Raw genomic sequence first — 19061 nt, forward strand, 5'->3', positions numbered from 1 at the left:
TTTTTTATGCTACAATAATGGCTAGGGTGGTTTTGGCTTTGGAGTTGAGTTGTGTGGAAGAATAGTCACCATCTATTAGGCTCCTACTATGTGCCAGGCACTGTGCTAGAGGCTTTGAAAGTCTTGACATTTAATCTACATAACAATTCTGAAACAAATGTCTTGGAGGTGGGGGTACTTTCCCCCTTTTTTATAGATGAAGAGAAGAGGTTAAGTAGCTTGCCTAGAGGCCTCCAGCAAATAGCCAGCCTCTGAGGCAGAATTTGAACCCAGACTAAACAGCGCACTTTTGGGTGTTGTACTTTCATGCTCAGGGTTTGCTAGACATACATTCATCCGTTGGTTGGTTGATACACTGATCCATTCCACATGTATATTACTAGTGGCCCCATTCCATGTGAAGTCTCAGGCCAGTTGGCTTTAGCCAACACCTCTGTATCCATCTAAATCTGAGCTGCTGGTGATGTTTGGAGTTGTTTATTTAGTTTTGCTTTTTCTATCAGAGCTCGGTGTGAATGTAATCCAACATCCCCAAGAACCTACCATGTTCTTACAGTTTTCATTTTGCGAGTTTCAATCCCTAGATTTAGCTTTGAGTTGATGGCTAAAAATTCCAAATCTGAGTAGTTTAGTTTGTCAACATTGTTTTAAAAAGCCGGAGTCTTGATGATGTTCCTGCTGCGATATGCTCATCTTTTAGGTCTCAGTGCTGCTGAGGGCAAAAGTGCATTTTGGTGCATTTTTAATAGCTATCATTCAATTTGCAGGAGTCATTCTGGGATATTCACATTCGGACTGAAATACCGCCAATCTGTAGAATTAATTATAATTAAATAGATAGGTAGCTTTTGCCCATGAAGAACGTCATTAATCTCTCGATAAACATTTTTAGTTACGATTAACTTTAGTCTTTCTGCAAATACTTTTCATTAGAACCAGGCATCATTGTCCTGGTTCATTAGAAATAGACCAACCCCTTTTATTTTTGATTTGCAGTCCATTTTGTTGTTGAAAGATGCTGGCATTTAAAAAAAAAAATTGGCGGAGGATATGTTGTAAAAAAATAAAACAAAACATGTATAACTTCCCTCTTGCAAGTGCATATCTGTTTTTTTCAAAGGTAACTTACATTTGTATTTTGTGCCTTGTGTTTGCAAGAGAATGGTTCTTGGTTTATTCATGTTGACAACTGAAAAGCCTTAGACCTAATTAAAAGAATTTCCACGAGCACCTTTACTGAACCATTTCATTACGCGGCACTGCACAGATTGCATTGTGAAACATGGTGATAGTTTAAATCTGACCTTTAAACCTAAACTGCCAGAAGTATGGGGGAGAAAACCCTTCTTTGAAAATACTCCCCGGATACATATATATATGTATATAGGCATACATGTATGCACATATTTGGTTAGAAATAATCTTTTTATTGGATGACCACCTAATAATATAAATACACATTTATTCTGAGCTCAGATCTTGCTTGTAGCCTCCTTGAGCCTGGACAGAATTTTCAGCTGCATTAATTTTGTGTGTGTTTGTGTGTGTGTGGTGTTTTAAAGCTAAATTGTTTTATAGGGAAAGCAAAGACAATTTCACTTCCTCTGCGCAAAAAAAAAAAAAAAAAAAGGTGTGCTCGGAGGAAGAAGAGTATTACAAATAGATAGAAAAATACAAAAGTTGTTGCTGCTGTGTTTCAGTTTAAAATGCGAGATACTTGGACTAAACACATGGGGAGGGGCTGGAGTGCTTTAGTGTGTGCAGGACTCCTCCTGAGCTTTGTTTGGCAGATAGTGGAAATGGGCCTTTTTGTTTTAAAATTGTACTTTTTTATTCCCAAGAATGTCATCCTAAGGACTTGATAGTTTGTTCTTAAGATGCTCAACAAAGCCATTATAGCGTAGAGTGAAGTAGCCATTCACATAATGAAAATTGATCCTTTTGTCTAACAAAAGCTGCTTAGATTGTAAGGCTTGCCTCTAACTTTCTGACTTAATGCTCAACCAGTGAGATGTCAGGAGAGACAGTGGGAGCAGAAACCTGGGCCCCTCGGGTCAGAGCCAGCTCCAGCTTGGAGTTCCACATAACTAGCATAGTCCCCACACCCCCATGGAGAACCAGAATCTTTGAGGGGAAAATGGGATGCGGAAGAAGCAATTAAAGCCAACTGAGGTCAAGGTACAACCATGTTCTCAAGAAAGAAACAGAAAAGCAAAGAATGAAAGGAAGCAATAATGGAGATATATTAAGTTGGGGAAGAAATAAACCAGTATCAAGGACAGATCTAATTTGCTGGTTTTAAGAAATCCTGGCAGCAGTGAGAATCAATGAAATAGCACAGACTTTGGGGTAAGACGGACTTGGGCTTGACTTTGGCCTCTGCCCTTCGCTGTACCAGCTGTGTGACATGGGGCTGAGGCTCACTTTCCTTTATCTGTATGGTGGGGATAATCATGCCTGTCTAGCCCAGTTCTGAAATTTTAATACAACTGGATATGAAAACACCTGCCATGATGTTTGGTACCTAGTGTGGCGCGGGGGTGATAAATACTAATTCCTCCTCCTTTCTCCTAATGAATTCCTGGTTTTTCCAGAAACCGTTACTGTGAAAGATAGTGGGGTGGGATTGCCTTCACATATCAAGACTTTTTGCTTCAAATGGGAGTCAAGCACTAAGGCATCGGTAGATCCACTGCCATTTTTCACTGCCAATGTGAAAGTAGCAGAGGGAGTGAGTCAGTGTCTGTGTGTCCCTGGAAATGGGAAAACAAGGCAATAGTTTGTTCTCCCCTCTCCAGACCCAGACATTCTCCAGGAGATCTTATAACAAAGCCTTGATATCTAGCTTACTCAGGAAAGGAAGAATCACTTTGCCTTAGTCCTTACAGGCCGTTTTTAAAGGGCGAAAGAAAGTGTGACTCTCTTGCCTCCTCCCAGCTGCTGCTGGGTGTCTGATTGGTCAAAACAACACATCTTTTAACTTCATTTCTGACACTGAGCAGTTAATGCAAGAAGTGGGGCCCCCTGCACAGTCCAACTTGAGTCAGACTGTTCACCCTCTACTCGAGGTGTTTTGCCAGCACTGAGGATGGTCCTAGTTCTGCCTTCCTAGAACATACAGTGTAATAGAAAAGAGACATTTATGGGCTTGTTGCGACAGGCGCCATTACACATGGCTCTGTGTCTCTGAAGGGGAGGTACCAGGAGAGTTTATGACAGGGAACCTTGGTCTGTTCTGGGGGGTCAGACCCAGGAAGTGATTCTGTTTGAGCCGAGACCTGAAGACTGAGTAGTCGTTGTCCAGTATGGTAGCCACTATTCACGTGTGGCTATTTAAATTTTAGTTGATTAAAATGGAATAAAATAGAACATTCGGTTCCTCAGTCACACGAGGCACATTTCCAGCCCTCACTTGCAGCTGCCACAGCAGACGACACAGGTGATAAATTATGGGCAGAAAGGCCCACTGGACGGCACTGGGTTGCGGGCAAGGGGGTGATGGTGCTGGGAGCGCTCCAGAGGAGTAGGCCTACCAAAGGTCTTGGGGTGCAAGAGAGGCCAGTGTGACTGGGGCCCAGATAGAGTGGCTGATGCCGTGGAGAGGTTGCAGGGCCTCAAATCTGAAAGAAGCTGAGGCCGGTCACTTGGGGCCTTGCAGGTCAGGCTAGGACTTTAGTCTCTTTCGTCCAAGCAGTGGGGAGGCTGCACAAAGATCCTAGCAATCAGAAGGGCACAAAACAGAAAATGAAAGCATCCCTGCAGGGTCCATACTTTTCATGCTTGATCCATGGCTTTTTAGATTTTTAGTTCACATATAAACTTATATAGATACGTGATTTTTTTAAATGATTCATGCGGTATGTATTGCTCAGCAACTTGCATCTTCGCCCCCGTCTGGCAGTGTTTTGTGGACATCTTTTCCTGTCAGAGGTGGATAGGTGAATAGTGGGCCATCTTTCTCCCTACCTTCCCGCCCACCCGCCACAAGTTGCCACCAAGTAATAAAGAAAGAAGCCTATATTTATTGAGTGCAAATAGTTTATCTTCATTTTCATTGGGGGGGAAGATACATAAAAACTAGTTATACAAAAAGCTAAATACTAGGATGGTGATCCATACAACTGAGAGTTCCTTTCGAAGTAATAACGGACTACCTTGTGGCTGGTCTGGGGGAGCCTGACTGCAAGCTCTCCAGTGCTGGGTCCTGGTCATCCGCGGCTGTTCCTAGCACTTTTCCAGCATGGGGCCTGCAAAGATTAGGCATCAACGAAAGGAATAAGCTAATGTGCCCTGAGAAAGTGCTATTTGTTCTGACAGAGGGCATCACAGAAAAAGGCTTTTGGCTTTTTTTTTTTCTTTTTGATAGAAGGATTTTGTTCAAGAATGTGGGAGGGAGGGGTAAACAACATTCCAGGCTTTTAGGGATGGTTTGGAGGCCTCCGAAACTCAGTACAGGACAACGTTGGAAATGGAGCTTGAACCGAGCCTGGAATATTTTGCTAAGGAGTTTGGACTTTATTATGTTAGCACTACAGAGCCCCTGAAAGTTTTGGAGGACTGGAGTAATAGGATGCAACCTCTTGTTTTAGAAAGACAAGTTCATGCAAAAGACAGATGAAAATAGAAGAGCCACTAGTTGAAAGATGGTTGCAGTAGTCTAGGGACAAGAGGAAACGTGAACGCCAAAGAATGGAGGCAGTTCGCTGCCTCCACTGCCTTTTACATCCATTGTATTTAATCCTCACAACGAATGGATGTTGCAGATAGCAAAGGAAACGGAAGCTCAGAAAGGTTAAGAAAGTAGGAGGGCTAGGTGTCCAATCCTAGATTTAAGTGATCCAGTCTATACCCTCTGCTGCCTGAGGAGTGCATGTGGACAGAGAAGCAGGTGAAGTCAAGAGACCTTCAGTGAGCAGGTACAGCAGGAACGTGGGGTAGGGAATACTGCTTTTGTTATTGCACGTGTTATGTTTGCACTGTTAAGACTGGACTAGGTGTGTCTGCTTTCACTGAGAGGTTTGTTTTCCTTGCAATTTTGGTTGCATCTAAGTGGTAGCTTTCTGCAGATGGGGAACGGATGAGTATCAGTTTCTCTTACTACACCCCCTGCGCGCCCCCCCCCCCCCCCCCCCCCCCCCGCCACCGATCCTTCCCAACAGAGACCAGATTCTTCTAATGATCAGTCACTAAAGAATGTGATCCTAGACTTCCCTCCAAGCAGTGAGGCTCAACCACTGGAAATGCCTCTCAGGATATCAAAACACTCACTCGCCCGTTCTTTCATTTAGCAGCAAATGCTGAATGGTTACACCAGCCAGGCCCTGCTGGCCCTTCTGGGAACTCAGGCTAGCAGGAGAGGTGGTAGCTGTAGCAAATCGCTGAAGACTCACCTAAGCAGTCCAAGCACCCCAACAGGGTGTCATTAACCCTCCCTTAGGGGTCGGGAAGGTTTGGTAGATGAGGGGACATCTGGATTCCCTCTTTCCCTTCACCCAAGGTAATCTTTAATTTGACTATTAAGGAAAAATACCTCATTTAAAATCTTTATCATAAAAGGAACATATGCTTTTTAATAAAGGATAAATCAAAACAATCAAAAGTGCATAAAATAGAAAGTGAAAGCATCCCTTCATGGTTAAAGTTTGATCCATGACATTTTAGATTTTTACTACATATATAAATATATATATGTAATATATATAAGTTTTTAAATGATTCATGCTGTATAGCTCTGCAACTTGCATTTTTCCTCCCATTTGGCAGTGTTTAATGGACATCTTTTCATGTCAGTTCAAGTACTGTCAGATACTTTTTAGCAGCTATGCAATATTTCATTGTGAGGATGTGGTATAATTGACTTAATTGGCCCCCATTGATGGGCACTTGGATGGTCTTTCAAAAGGTGAATAGATCTTCCACAAATAGAACAGGAAGGGACAAGAGACAAGGCTGTGTGAGTTATCGGCCTGTGTATGGGCTGGAGAATAGTGTATGCTTCTAAATAGTAATTCGCTCTCAGTCCAACATACGTTAGGTGGGGCTGAGGGAAGTGAGGCCAGTTGAGCAGAGCATCACTAACTGCTCTGAGAAGTTGGGATGTTTTTCTGCAGGTGGTAATGGCCAAGGGTGGGGGCATTGAAGGATTTTGATGGAGGGATTGAAATGACCAGATTCATATGTTTCTGAGCTTCCTGGAACAGCTCTGGGTGGGTGGCACTGAGGGGACACTGAAGAGAGCCTATCTGGGAAGCTACTCCACCAGTCTGGGCCAGAGAGGAGGGATGGAGCTGCATGGCACAGTGCCAGGGTCACAGGCACTGAGAGGAGAGGGTGGATTTGAGACATATTTGGGGTGGTGCTGATAAGATGTGGAGAATGGTGGTGGGTAGGGAAGGAGGATTATGGAATCTGACCTCCGAATCTGGCCTAGGAGATGAGCTGGGTGATGCTGCAGTGGCCACGATGGGACACAGGGGGGGGGGGGGGGGAGCATTCAGGAGAGGCTGGTGCATTCGTTGTAGCATCCACTTGCCCTTGTTTTCTGTCTTCCTCCTGATACCTCATTAAAGGAGGAAGCCATCCTCATCAGCATTTCCGTCACCCCCACGTTATGCGTGATGAACCCCAGTGTTAATGATTTGACCAGAACCCCCATGAGTACTCCTGGCAAGTTCAGTTTTAGATGTATGACTGCGGTTTATTTTAAGCCTCCGATTTTCGTCCCTCACTTTTATTTAAAGGACGAAATTCTGTCGCCAGTTATCAGATGCGCATATACTTGAAGTTTCAAAGTTTGAAGTGCTGACAAAAGCTTCTCCACGTTGCAGGGTGAGGAGAGGTCTTCAGAAGTCTTGGCCTAAGTGGTCACAGGGGCACCAAGAGCCCAGGACCACTTGGCTGGTTTCAAACCAGCTGGGGCGGGCAGGAAGGCACACACTCATATTTGCTCAGTTACAATCAGCAACGACTTCTTTGTGTAAAATGATAATGAGGCCATTAGGAGAAGCTCACCTGAAGTGCAGCGTTGTGAATCCAAGGTAATTAAACACCTCCCGAATGAAAGGGAAAGGCCAGGGAAGGTTAAGTGAGGAATCATCTGCAGCACAGGTGGCCCAAGGCCTTTGAGGATCTAGAAGAGTGACAGCGGCTTGCACCAGTTCCAAGGATGGAAATGTCACCCTTGTCCCTGGGAGAGGCAGGATTTCTATTCTTCAGAGGGTGGGAAGTGGGCAATATTTTTCACATTTTAATAAAGCATGTTCTGTTTTGTTTTCATGTTGCTATTTCAAGTTGCAAGTCCATGGCAGAGTCTGCCCGGGTACTGAGTGGCCTGCATGCTCTTCATGGGCTCTCACCACTGTGGCACTGTGTCAGGGCCATGTGTCCCTGAATGGGGAAGTCACAGTCAACGGGATACTGACACCCACTGCTTCCAGAGCAAGGATGGTTTTCCTTGGCCCACCTCCAAGCCCAGAGAGGGTAGCCACCCCCTCTCTGCATATTCCCATGACTTCTGACATCCCAGAGAAGGACAGCAGCCTTAGCCCTACCCTCACTCAGTTCACTGTACATATAGTACAGCCCCTTAGCAACAGCACAGGAAGTGTTCTCTCAGTAAACACTTTGTGGTGACTTACTAGGTGCCCAGCATTGTGCCCCATGACTTCATATGCCCTTCCAGCGTATCTTTATAAGCTCCAGCAACAGGATTTTCACCGTTCAGTTTCTGGCCTCAAAATCTCTGCTGTCTCCACATAAAAGTTTCTACATGAATGTTCATAGCAGCATTATTCATAATAGCCCAAATGTGGAAACAACCCACGCCTGTCAACTAGATAGCGATGTAGGGTAAATAAGATGTGCTATAGCCATACAATGGAATATTATTCAGCTGTGAAAAAGAATGAAGTACTGATAAGCACCACAACATGGAGTAACCTTGTTTATAATGAGCATTATGCTAAGTGGAAGAAGCCAGTCACAAAAGACCTCTTATTGTATGATTCCATTTATATGAAATGTCCAAAATAGGTAAACCGTAGAGACAGAAGGTGGATTAATGGTTATTTAGGACAGGGTGCAGGAGGTGGGGAGGAAGATTGGTGGGGAATGAGAAGTAACTGACAATAAGATGGGTTTCTTTTTGGGGTGATAAAAATATTTAGGGGCTGGATAATAGTTCTACAACCGTGTCATTATATTAAAAACCGCCAAACTGTATACTTCAAATGAGTGAATTTTATGGTATATAAAATATATCTTAATAAGCTATTTAAAAATCTCTGGGGTGCCCGGATGGCTCAGTAAGTTAAGCATCTACCTTTGGCTCAGGTCCTGATCCTGGGGACCTGGGATCGAGTCCTGCATTGGGCTCCCTGCTCAGCAGGGAGTCTGCTTCTCCCTCTCCCTCTGCCCCTCCTCCCTGCTCGTGCTCTCTCTCTCAAATAAATAAAATTAAAAAAAAATAAAAACCCCTTGTCAGAAGCTTATTAATAAGAAATAAAACCCATGGAGCATTTCTATTTTGTTTTTAAGATTGATTTATTTGAGAGAGCGTATGCGAGCAGGAGGAGGGGCAGAGGGAGACTCTTAAAGCAGAGCCTGACACAGGGCTCGACCTCATGACCCAAGAGATCATGACCTGAGCTGAAACCAAGAGTCAGACACTCAACTGACTGAGCCACCCAGGTGCCCCCAAGAAGCATTTTTAAAGTCTAATCTATCCCAGACCAGCAATCCTTAATATTTTTAGGTTCATGGGTACCTTTACGGATCTGAGGAAAACTGTGGAGCCTATGCCCAGAAAAATGATCATCACTCATTCATATTAAAATTTTGTAGGTGGCCGGCGCCTGGGTGGCTCGGTTGGGCATCTGGCTTCAGCTCAGGTCATGATCTCGCGGTGCTGGGATCGAGCCCTGTGTGAGGCTCTCTGCTCCGCAGGGAGTCTGCTTCTCCTTCTCACACTCCCTCTGTGTTCTCTCTCTCTGGCTCAAAAAATTTTGTAGGTGATTCATGGACCACCTGAATCTAATTTTTCTATTTTATCCTTAAATAATGTTAGCCCATACAGATTCCTGAAATGTGCTCTTGATATGACACCTGCATGCTTAAAAACAGTTGTTTGGTTTACATTTTCCCTAAGACAAAGGGGAAAAAAAACTCCTGACCATACTCACAGCACTTCTGACCCCTGCCTTTCCCGCTAGCCTCGTTTTAGGCCATGTTCTCCATCATTCCCTCCCCTGGAGCCATAGTCCTTTCTGTTCTCTGAACTCCTTCTCACCACAGGCTTTTTTCCCCTGTGCCTGGGACACTGTTCCTTCCCCTCTTTGCCAGGTTCTACTTCAGCTCATCCTGCAGATTTCAGTTCAAGCCTGATTCCCTCCAGGAAGCCTTGTTGACTTCCTCAGTGAGCTCTAGCATAGACTCATCACGGTGGCTATGTCACAGTCATTTGATACTTTCCTCACCGGAATGTAAGCTTCATGTGGGCAGGGCCCAGGTCTGGTTTTGCCCATCGTTGGATCATCATTGACTCGAGGCTACCACATTGCCAGGTTCCAGGGGTACTTTTCACGTGGAACAAACACAGTATGAATGGTGTGCCCAGAAGTTGTGCAGTGCGGCATCCTGAGGTGAATGAAAAGCATGTTAGAAACAGACCAGGAAGCTTGATGTTGTCTCTGATGTTGAGGGCAAGAGCCATCATGTCACACGTGAGGATTTCCTACGCTGAAGATTCATAGGAGAAATCTCTTTGAGTTCTCACTTTTAGGAAAATGTGTTTTCATTTGTGCAGGTGGCTTGTTTGTACCACATGGACCCAAAGAATCTCACAACTTGAGTTTCTCTTTTTGCTTTGACCACTAGCAGGCTCTTAAGTCAAATTTGCAGGCCAGTTGTAGCCACCATGTAAGACCTTATAGCTTACATTGATACACGAAATATTTCTGGCTGCTTTTCCCAGTGCCATGGCTTTCTTGCCTATTTTTCTAAATCTCTTGACTACATATCTATAAACTGCCACGATTCTTTTAGAGAATGAAGGATATAAGAATATATATTTATACATGTTTACCTTATATTTAATAAACATTTAATTTATAATATGTTTAATAAATCTATATCACATGTGTTTACTATATATATTTAATGTATAACTAGAGTATGAGGTATGAGGTATATATGTTATAAATAAGCCATTCATTTCCAATATTTTTAAGTAATTTGAAGAGGGAGTAGAATTGGAACTAAAAAAATGTGTGTCGTTTGGGCTTAGATTATTAGACTTTCAATTCATGTTCCAATTGGCCACTTCTTGGGTTTGTTCCTCTCTCTGGGATTGTTTCACCCTTGTAAGACAGGAACGCCGATCCCTTCCTTGCAAGACTGTGGAAAGAATTAAATTAGAAAATGTATGTGAACGCACATACCTGGCACGCTGAAACTACTCAGAAAGTAGCTTTGTGTTTGCTCTTATTCTTTACACTCTGTTCAGTTTCAGAAACCTGTCCTAATACCGAATGCAGTTTTGTTCTCCAGAAGCTGAGGTATTAAACCCATCCCCCTTCCAGGGAATTTCTAGAGCTCCGTATGTATTGGGCTTAGCCAGCCATCTGTCCACCCTGCCCTCAACCCGTGTGTCCTTTCTCTCTGTCACCAGATCTCTTCACTGAAGAACCGGCTGAAGAAGGTGTCCACAACCACCGGTGACGGTGTGGCCAGGGCCTTCCTCAAGGCCCAGGCTGCTTTCTTCGGCAGCTACCGAAATGCTCTGAAAATTGAGCCGGTGAGTAGCTTCTTGGCATTTATAAATTGTTTGGTCAGGGCTGAGAAATGTGCCTGAGGGGTCACAGGAAATCAGGTCTTCATCTGGTGGTTGAATTTCCCCAGAAGGGGTTGTGCGTCTATGTTGTGAGGGGCCAGGGGGCTGCCCTCCCTTGGCCCTTCCTCTTAGTGTGAGGAAGCCATGCCACTATGTGTGAAGCACTCACTGTTCCTGTGCACGTTAAGACCCGTCCCCTCCCTGGACTACTAGTAGCACCAGCTGCGTGTTAAGACAGTCCCCAGACCTCTCACATGCCTGCTCTCTGAGGATCCTTTCCACTTGACAAATGGGGAAACTGAGGCTCAGAAGAGACATGACTTGCTAACCAGCGGAGGAGCTGAATAGTCCCAAAGCCGATGCTTTCCCTCTGTGTCTCAAAGCCCTTTTCCTCTAAAGGGGCCTCTACTCCACACTCGAAAAAGCAAGGTGTCCCGGGGTTTCACTTCTCAGGTGCTCCTGAAGTGCTCTTGGTGTATTGACTACATGGTGTGCCACGAACTGCGGAATAATGTTATCCCCCTCTGTGGCCCTTCAGCCTTCCTGAGCCTCAGCAGCCTCATCCATTCCCCTGCCTGCCCTGTGAGGTGGGAAGTTATATGAAGATACGAAGGTATCACGTCAACCCTAAAAACAAAATACCAGCTTTCCCGGCTTCAGTGAGAAGCTTTCATCTGATGACCCTCTACTCCGCCTACTCCTGGCCTCTTGGCCACAGAGAATGGAGAACTTGGCCTGGGGGGCCTGGGTCACCATGTGTAGGAGGAAACGCTGCAGGGCGAACTTGCCCACCGCCCTTTTCTCTCAAGAGCACAGAGCTCCCTTCATCCTGAGCCGGCGGGTGACAGCAGCCACATCCAGCCTGGTTGCAGTGGGTGTGAGGACCCAGCATAGGTCGCACTGCCTATGGGCCAGGGCTGTTTGTTTCTGGTTTTAACCCACAGCATTTTTATTATATCATATGACAAAAGGTGAGTTATATGTCAGGCAGTGCATTTCACGTGCAAACTCTGACAGTGACTCTTGTTTATGCTTCCCCATGAGCCACAGTTCTAAATTGTTAAGATTTTTTTTTTTTGCTACTGTGACTCCATCATGTGTCTAAATGAGACCCAGAGTAATAGTAAACACCTTGTTTTCCCTTCACCCAGGGCATACTCTCTGCCAAGTGGGGGGCTCAGGAAGCAGCAGCCTAATGCCACCACCCTCCTTGTTCCTTGCCTCCCGTCCAGCACTTAGGCCTGACTTTCTAAGCTGCCTCAGCTTCAGGCAATGTCATGGTCACATAACAGAAGAGATGTACTCTCTTTTTGCTTCCTTAGAACTACTTCCCTGAGGTCCTCTAAAGCCCTTAATTAAAGCAAGTTCCCCACGTCCTGCTCATCTCCAAGTGAGGCAGCCCTGATTCTTTGTCCTGACCTTGGGCCCAGCCAAACCAGTCAGGTCTAGTGCTAATTTGAGAGCTAGTATAATTCAAGAAAAATACTGTTGTCTTTCCATCTCTAAAAGGAGACTGGGATAACTGGCCCAGTCCTTCCCTTGCATTGCTGAGAACTGAAAGACATGAGGTATTTCCACTCTTAAAATGATCTCATTGTTGTCATATATGTGTCTAGAATCCAGAGACTGTTGAATCTTGGTAGGGATTGCTGGATATATGATCTGGGCACAAGTTGCTCCTCAGAAGAAGTTTATGGCTGTACTTGCACTTGGCTCTAAAAGTCATTGGGTTTAAGCACGGAAGCCCTGGAGTTCAAAGCCCGGCTCTGCACTTCTAAGCTGTACGACCTTGAACAAGCCACTTAATCTCTTTAAACTTCAGTTTCTTCACCTGTGAAATGAGGCTAAGAATACCTATCATTCTACATCTCCAGATGGTTATAAGGATCAAATGAGCCATAAAATGTTTCATAGGGAAGGTGAAACTTGACCTGTGTCTGATGGCTTAGGTTTGGAAAAAGAGCATTCCTTCATGTGGTGGGTGTGGAGTTAACTGAGTGAGCAAAGGCTTGGAGGCAGTACCCCTCATGGCCACTTTGTCTGGAGTCATGGGTTTGGGTAGGGAAAGGGTAGGAGAGCTTGGAGCCAGATTTGACAGAGCCTGGGATGCTAGGCTAGAAGTGTGAACTTCACCCTGTAGGGAATGTCAGTTTTTGAGCAGAGATATGGTAAGACTGAAGTCATGTTTGGCCAGTGATACAATGATGGACTGAAAGGGGAGTTGGAAGCAGAGACCAGGGGACTGTCTGGGAGACTCAGAAGAGAGCCCTCTGGTGGTGACACCAGGAAGAGGTACCATGAACAAGAAGTGACTAAATGAATCTGCAAAGATATAAAGTATGGGAGACGAGGGGCAAGAGATGTCAAAATAACTCCCAAGATTTGGACCAAGGAGAAAGTGATGATGCCCGTAAGTAGAAAAAGTGAAAACGTAATGTGAAGGTGTTCCCGGTAGCAGTACTGAGAATGGTAAAAACATGGAACAGACTTAAGTATCCATAATAGGAAACTGGTTAAAGAAATTGAAATATATCCATATGCTAGAATATTATATAGTCATTAAAAGTAGCATTTTGAGGATAGGATGATGGGTTTGGTTGTAAACAAGGTACATTTCACTGAGTCTAAGCTGCCATTCAGTCATAAGATGTACCATTACTCTAAGTACCATTACGAAATGGGAAAGGGTGCTGCCAATCACAGTTGGATGCCATCAGTTGTAACACACATCCAGATTTCAGAGATGTTATGGTGTGAAGATATCTGTGTCTTAGAATCAATGAAATATGGCACATTTGTCGTGCTTTCAGTCCCATTCATCTCGCAAATAGCTTTTTTTTTCCTGGGAAGCCAGAGGGCCTGCAGTTTTCTGGCCAAGCATCATCACCATGTAATGATGGTTTTTAAACCATAGATTTAATTCCAGGCGTTTCTCCTTAACCTGAAAGATGGGCTAACAATACTTCCTATGCAAGATTGTTTGGAGAATTAATGAAAATAATTGACTGCAAAGCACATGTGAGCCCAAGAAGGGATGAGGGTAGGTGGGCACTGGCCACACGGGGGTGGCGTGGGGCATGGTACCTTGGGTGAGCCTGTTTTGGATGGCAGTAAGCATGGTGCTGAGAGGTTAGGGTGCCCTGCCCAGGGCCATTTGTCCTTTAGTTGTTTCTCTGATTATAAAAAAAATAGCACCTGCTCTTGGTAAAAAAGAAAAGCTTAAAGTAACAGAGAACTCGAAATGAGAAAATACCCATAATCCTATCATCTGGACTTAAGGCAACATGTTAGCATGTTTCTACCTAGGCTCTAGGGTTTGGGGGTTGTTTTTGTTTCATTTCGGTTTTGGTTTTTGGTTTTTTACTTAAAGACAGTTGAGATACTCCTGGCAAAGCAATCCAGTTCCCAGTTATTTGGTTTTGCCTTTTAGTATGTCGTAAGCATTTTTTCACCTGATATAAAAACTCTCCTTAAACATCATCACTTAGGATGGCAGCACATATCCCATCAGGTGACCCCAGTCGTTCTCAACCCTGGCGTGGATCAGAATCACCTGTGGGGCTCTTAAAAAGGCAAGTGTCTGAGATTTTTATCAAGTTCCCCCAATCTGCAATCAGTGCAGAGGCCCACCGCATTATCCTAACGCTGGTTCTTTTGATGGTCGGTCACCTCTCACCATTTTAAATCACACTGTGATGAACATCTTTATAGCAGTCTTCATGCAGGGTCTGAACTATTTCCTGAGATGAAATCCCTGACGTCGATTTACTCGGGCAGAGGATCCGAGTACACGGAAGCCTTTGCTGTGGAAGGTGAGGGGGAAAGCTGGAGGCCACGAGCAGGTGCTAGTCTGGGGGGGAGAGCCTCTGAGGCAGATGGCAGGGCAGGGCCCAAGCATCAGCCTTGCGTGTGGAGAACGTTCCGCGGCCAATGGCAGAGGGCGCCAGCAGGGTGGAGGGCCCGGAGAAGCGTGCGTGGGTGTGGGGGGCACAGCAGACAGGGCTCCTGCAGCTCATCCTCTCTGGCTGCTTTGTCACGTGCCCACAGCATTCATTCACTCCACTGCGGTGGGTTGGCTTCCCACCCTGGGCCAGCGGGTGCAGCCACGGGACTCAGGTCACCGCGAAGTCACAGAGTTTGGGTTTTTTAAAACATGAAACGTGACAGACTGGATGGTGCTCCTTTCTACTCTTGCTTGGCGGACGGCTCCCGCTGCGCCCCTCGGTGCCCCGCCTGGCTCTGGGAGGGGAGCGAGCCCCAGCCGGGGCCGGGGGGCGGGGGGGGGCCGGGATGTGCTGCTCCAACCCCGCGGCCCAGGGCTCACCGGAGACTTTTAACTCTTTGGCCTTTTTTTTTTTTCCTTTCCTACTGGAAAATTTTCAAAATGCAGCTGGCTGGGGAATCTCGAGCTTCGTTTTCTTTCCCCTGCCCGGAAGGGAAGGGGAAGGCAGCCCCCTGCTGAGGCTGGCCACATGCCAGAGCAGCCCTGCTCCCCATCCAGGCCTTGCTCCTTGCTCCGTGCCCGTGCCCAGGCAGGAGGGCCTGCGTTGGCTCGCTGGCAGTGTCTCTTTGGGGCCAAGTGAGTGAATTGTTTCTCCCAAGGGCCAGAGTGGGATACCAGGCATGTCCCGTTCCAGCCAAGTCTACCTGCTCAGTGGCCTCCCACAAGGCTGGCTGGAGCTCGTTCATCTCCTGGGTGGCTCCGCTTCTCCCCTACGACTGCCCCTTTCCTGTCCATGTTCCAGGTGGGGAATAAAGGCTGAGATTGCTGGTGACTTCCTGGTGAGTAGGAGAGCCAGGAGGCCGGCTGAGGTTGGCCTGACTCCAAAACTCAGGTTCCTTCCACCACACCCTCTTGCCTGTCTTTGTTCTGGTTTCCTCAGGCTCCATGTTAACAACTCTCTCTGCATTTCCAGCGCCGGGCCCGGGTCGTGGCAGGGTCCAGGCGTCAGGGAGTAGATTTGGGAATAGCGGGTAGAAGGATGGGTGAGGGAAAGCAAGGAACAGAGAAGTGTGTGAGGCCGGGGTTGTGTTCAGTGTGTTCAACACAGACACCTCGCATCCTGCCTTGGCTTTAGGCTTTGGAGGTTGGTGCTACCTGGCAGAGGGGAGAGTGTCTGCAAATCGCAAGGGCACGTGACCCATTTTTCAGTCACCCAGAGAATATGAGGTGCAAAGCTCAAGATATTTAACAATATCGGCCACGCCAACTTGTTCTTCTCCACTTAAATGACAGAACCACAAGCAGCCAGGCAGCCCCATTCGGAAAAACCCCCTTTATCCATGTCAAGCAGCAGCCCAGGCTCCAGCTCATTTATTTAGGCCTTTCTTGCTCTCTGACACGCCTCCTAGCAGTTGCCAGGCAACTCTGGGAGTAGCAGTGTGTGTTAGGGATTAACTAGTTAGGGCTGGGGTCCTTTTTGGCAAGAAGGGGATAAAAGACAAATGATTTTAATTGCTAGGCCAAGGATCCTTTCTGTGCTTGGTGGAAGATAGCAACTTCCGGAGGATATGTATAGCAGTGTGGTTTTTGGATTTGCCTCGAATGTTCCCCTCTCTCCCTCCCAGGGAGAACAAATGAATTCTTAAAAGAATCTTACTTTTCCCACACTCCTTTGTTTAAAATTATATCATCGTGAAATCTGAATAAGACTAACCTACCACCCTTTCTTTGGAAGACAACACAGTGGCCTCAGTTTTAAAGAACTTTCAAAAATAGAACTGTGTGCTTTAATTTCCTGCCTTTTTCTGTTCATAGTTCTCGTAAGCTCGTACGTGGAGTCCTCTCAAGACAGTACATTTGAAGGTTACTTGTTCCCATGTCTGGCCCACTGCAGGTCTTGGTAAAATGTTAAATCAGAGAGCAAAACTGATGGATATTGGTGCTTTCGGACGCATCCTGCTCTGTGCCAGGACCTGCGGAAAGACCAGTGTAGATGGAGTACTGTGAGAGTTGTCGAGTCAACAGGCCAGTGCAGCTCTCTCTGGGCCAGCCTGCTAGCTGGGCCTCCCCAGGATGAAGGGAGCACAGCCCCTGCCCTCAGGGAGCCAATGCTGGGTTGGGGGCAGTGAACAGACAGTCACTATCATGTGCTCTGAAGGAGGCCGTGAAGGGAGCATCCAGCTCTGCAGTCTTGCTTAGTCTGCCCCAAGGGGCCCGGCTTCCAGATTCAGCTGTGGGTACGCTGGCATCATCCACCTTACAGCCCCTGATTTTGCACATGATTCTGCTGAGTCATATTTATCCACCAAGAAAACCCCTTAAAGACAGAGAAGTTAAGATAAAAGCAAATTGATAGACTGGCTTTCAAGCATGAACGGACGAGGCTGTGTTGGAACAGGTTGGAAAAAATACCATGTATATCTGTTTCCTGGTTGAGTAACGCCATTGATCTCATGGCTTCAAAAGACACAACTATATTTATATGCATTTTTAGTGTAACAGAAAACAGAAGAGTATTTAGAAACTAGAAACATTAAAACATCACGATAGTCCCACTGAACTAACACAACTACCTTAACTACCGTTTGTATACTCTTTAATAATTTTTCATTTTGCAAAGTATTTCCATAGCTGCTGTCAAATCTAAGTTAAAAGTCTGTTTCTCCTCCATTTAACGTTACATCAAATGCGTTTTTGTATAGCTGCCGAACATTCCGTCAAGTACAACTAACCATAATTTCTATAACTACTTGCATTGGACCTTTAGATCATTTCCAGTCTTTTAATATTATAATTAATACCGCACCAAACACCTTTTGCAAAGAAAGCTCTGAAACGCAGTATTTTGAAGGTTTCTGAATAGAAGAAATACAAGTCAGCGTGCAGGAGCCTGACTTGGGGTGCCAACTTGTCACAACGTGGTAGGGAGCAGATTTGCTTTGAATCAGTCTAACCGCAGCTCAAAATGGAAAGCATGAAGAACCCTTCATGGCGTGCGCTCCCTGCTCTCCACACAGGCAAGCAGAGGATGCCCAGAACGTATATAAGGGATGTCACTAATTTGTGCCTCCGTCTTGTGCTAAAAAAAGGGTTGAGGACCTTAAAACGGTGTGTAGAGGAAGATGAGAGGAGGTTCTGAGATTCTCTGCACTGCTTGAGAGCATAGAGTTAGAAATTGAACCCACGTCTGTCTTCCAAGCCCATGCTTTTTTCTTTTCTTCCCCCCCCCTTTTTTTTGGCAGTAAAGCATATATAACATAAATTTTCCATTTTAACCATCGCTCAGTATACAATTCAGTGGCAGTAATTACAGTGACAATACCGTATGACCAGCATCACTGTGTTTTCAAAATTTTCCTTACCCCAAACGGAAACTCTGAGCCCATTAAGCAATAATTCCCGACTCCACCAATCCTTGGTAACCTCTAATTTATTCTCTATGAATGTCCCTATTCTAGATATTTCATATAAATGAAATTATTATTTGTCGTCCTGTGTATGGCTGATTTCACTGAGCATAACATTTTCAGGGCTCATCCACACTGTATGTAGCCCTTGTCAGCACTTCATCCCTTTTTAAGGCTAAGTAATATTCCACTGTATGTATGTATCTACCACAGTTTGCTTATCCAGTCTTCTTTTGATGGACACTTGGGTGGCTCCCACCTTTCAGCTATGGTGAATACTGCTGTGAACATTCCTGTGCACATATCTGTTGGAAGTCCCTGTTTTCAGTTCATTTGGGGTATATACCTAGATACGGAATTATTGGGTCATACGGTCATTTAATTTCTGAGAAACCACCAAATTGTTTTCCACACAGAGCCCATGCTGTCTTTAAGCAGACAATGGTGTCTTGGTGATGCATGGATATGTTCCCATGGATATTCTCTAGGAAAAGTTGGTGAAAGATTTTCTTATTTTTCCAGTTTATTTTAGGCAAGCATATAAGGAATTATAGCCAAAACCTACAGTCCTGAGCTAAACAGATGCATTGACAGCAGGAGTCTATGGTGGACCGGAGAAGGGACTAGTAACTTCCTGGTTGCCAATTTTTTCCTTTTAGTGTTCATCGCAAGTCAAGATCATAACCCTGCTGATGAAGCAGGGATAAGGGGAGGTACCACCACTTTAGCTCTGTGGCTCTAAGCGGCCAAGGAGGCAGGGTGGGATGGAAAGAGTATGTTTGGAGTCACCTGGGTTTTTGTCCTGGAAGTCCCTTAACTTCTGTGAGCCTCAGCTTTCACATCTGTCAAATGCAAATAATGCCTGCCTTATAGGACTGCCGAT

General features: G+C 45.5%; 1 protein-coding gene across 10 annotated transcripts in view; it reads left to right on the top strand.

The window, feature by feature from the left end:
- The window catches only part of DENND1A (DENN domain containing 1A), a 497276-nt gene that overhangs the window by 333664 nt on the left and 144551 nt on the right, over positions 1–19061 (top strand). For all 10 annotated transcript variants that reach the window (XM_025888027.2, XM_025888028.2, XM_073905764.1 and 7 more), the window contains one exon: positions 10667–10792. In XM_025888027.2, the coding sequence (XP_025743812.1) occupies positions 10667–10792 (126 nt within the window). The remainder of the gene's footprint in view (positions 1–10666; positions 10793–19061) is intronic.

The sequence above is a fragment of the Callorhinus ursinus genome, unplaced genomic scaffold, assembly GCF_003265705.2.
Source record: "Callorhinus ursinus isolate GAN/ISIS: 27379988/994484 unplaced genomic scaffold, GSC_fseal_2.0 scaffold24, whole genome shotgun sequence".
NCBI lineage: Eukaryota > Metazoa > Chordata > Mammalia > Carnivora > Otariidae > Callorhinus > Callorhinus ursinus.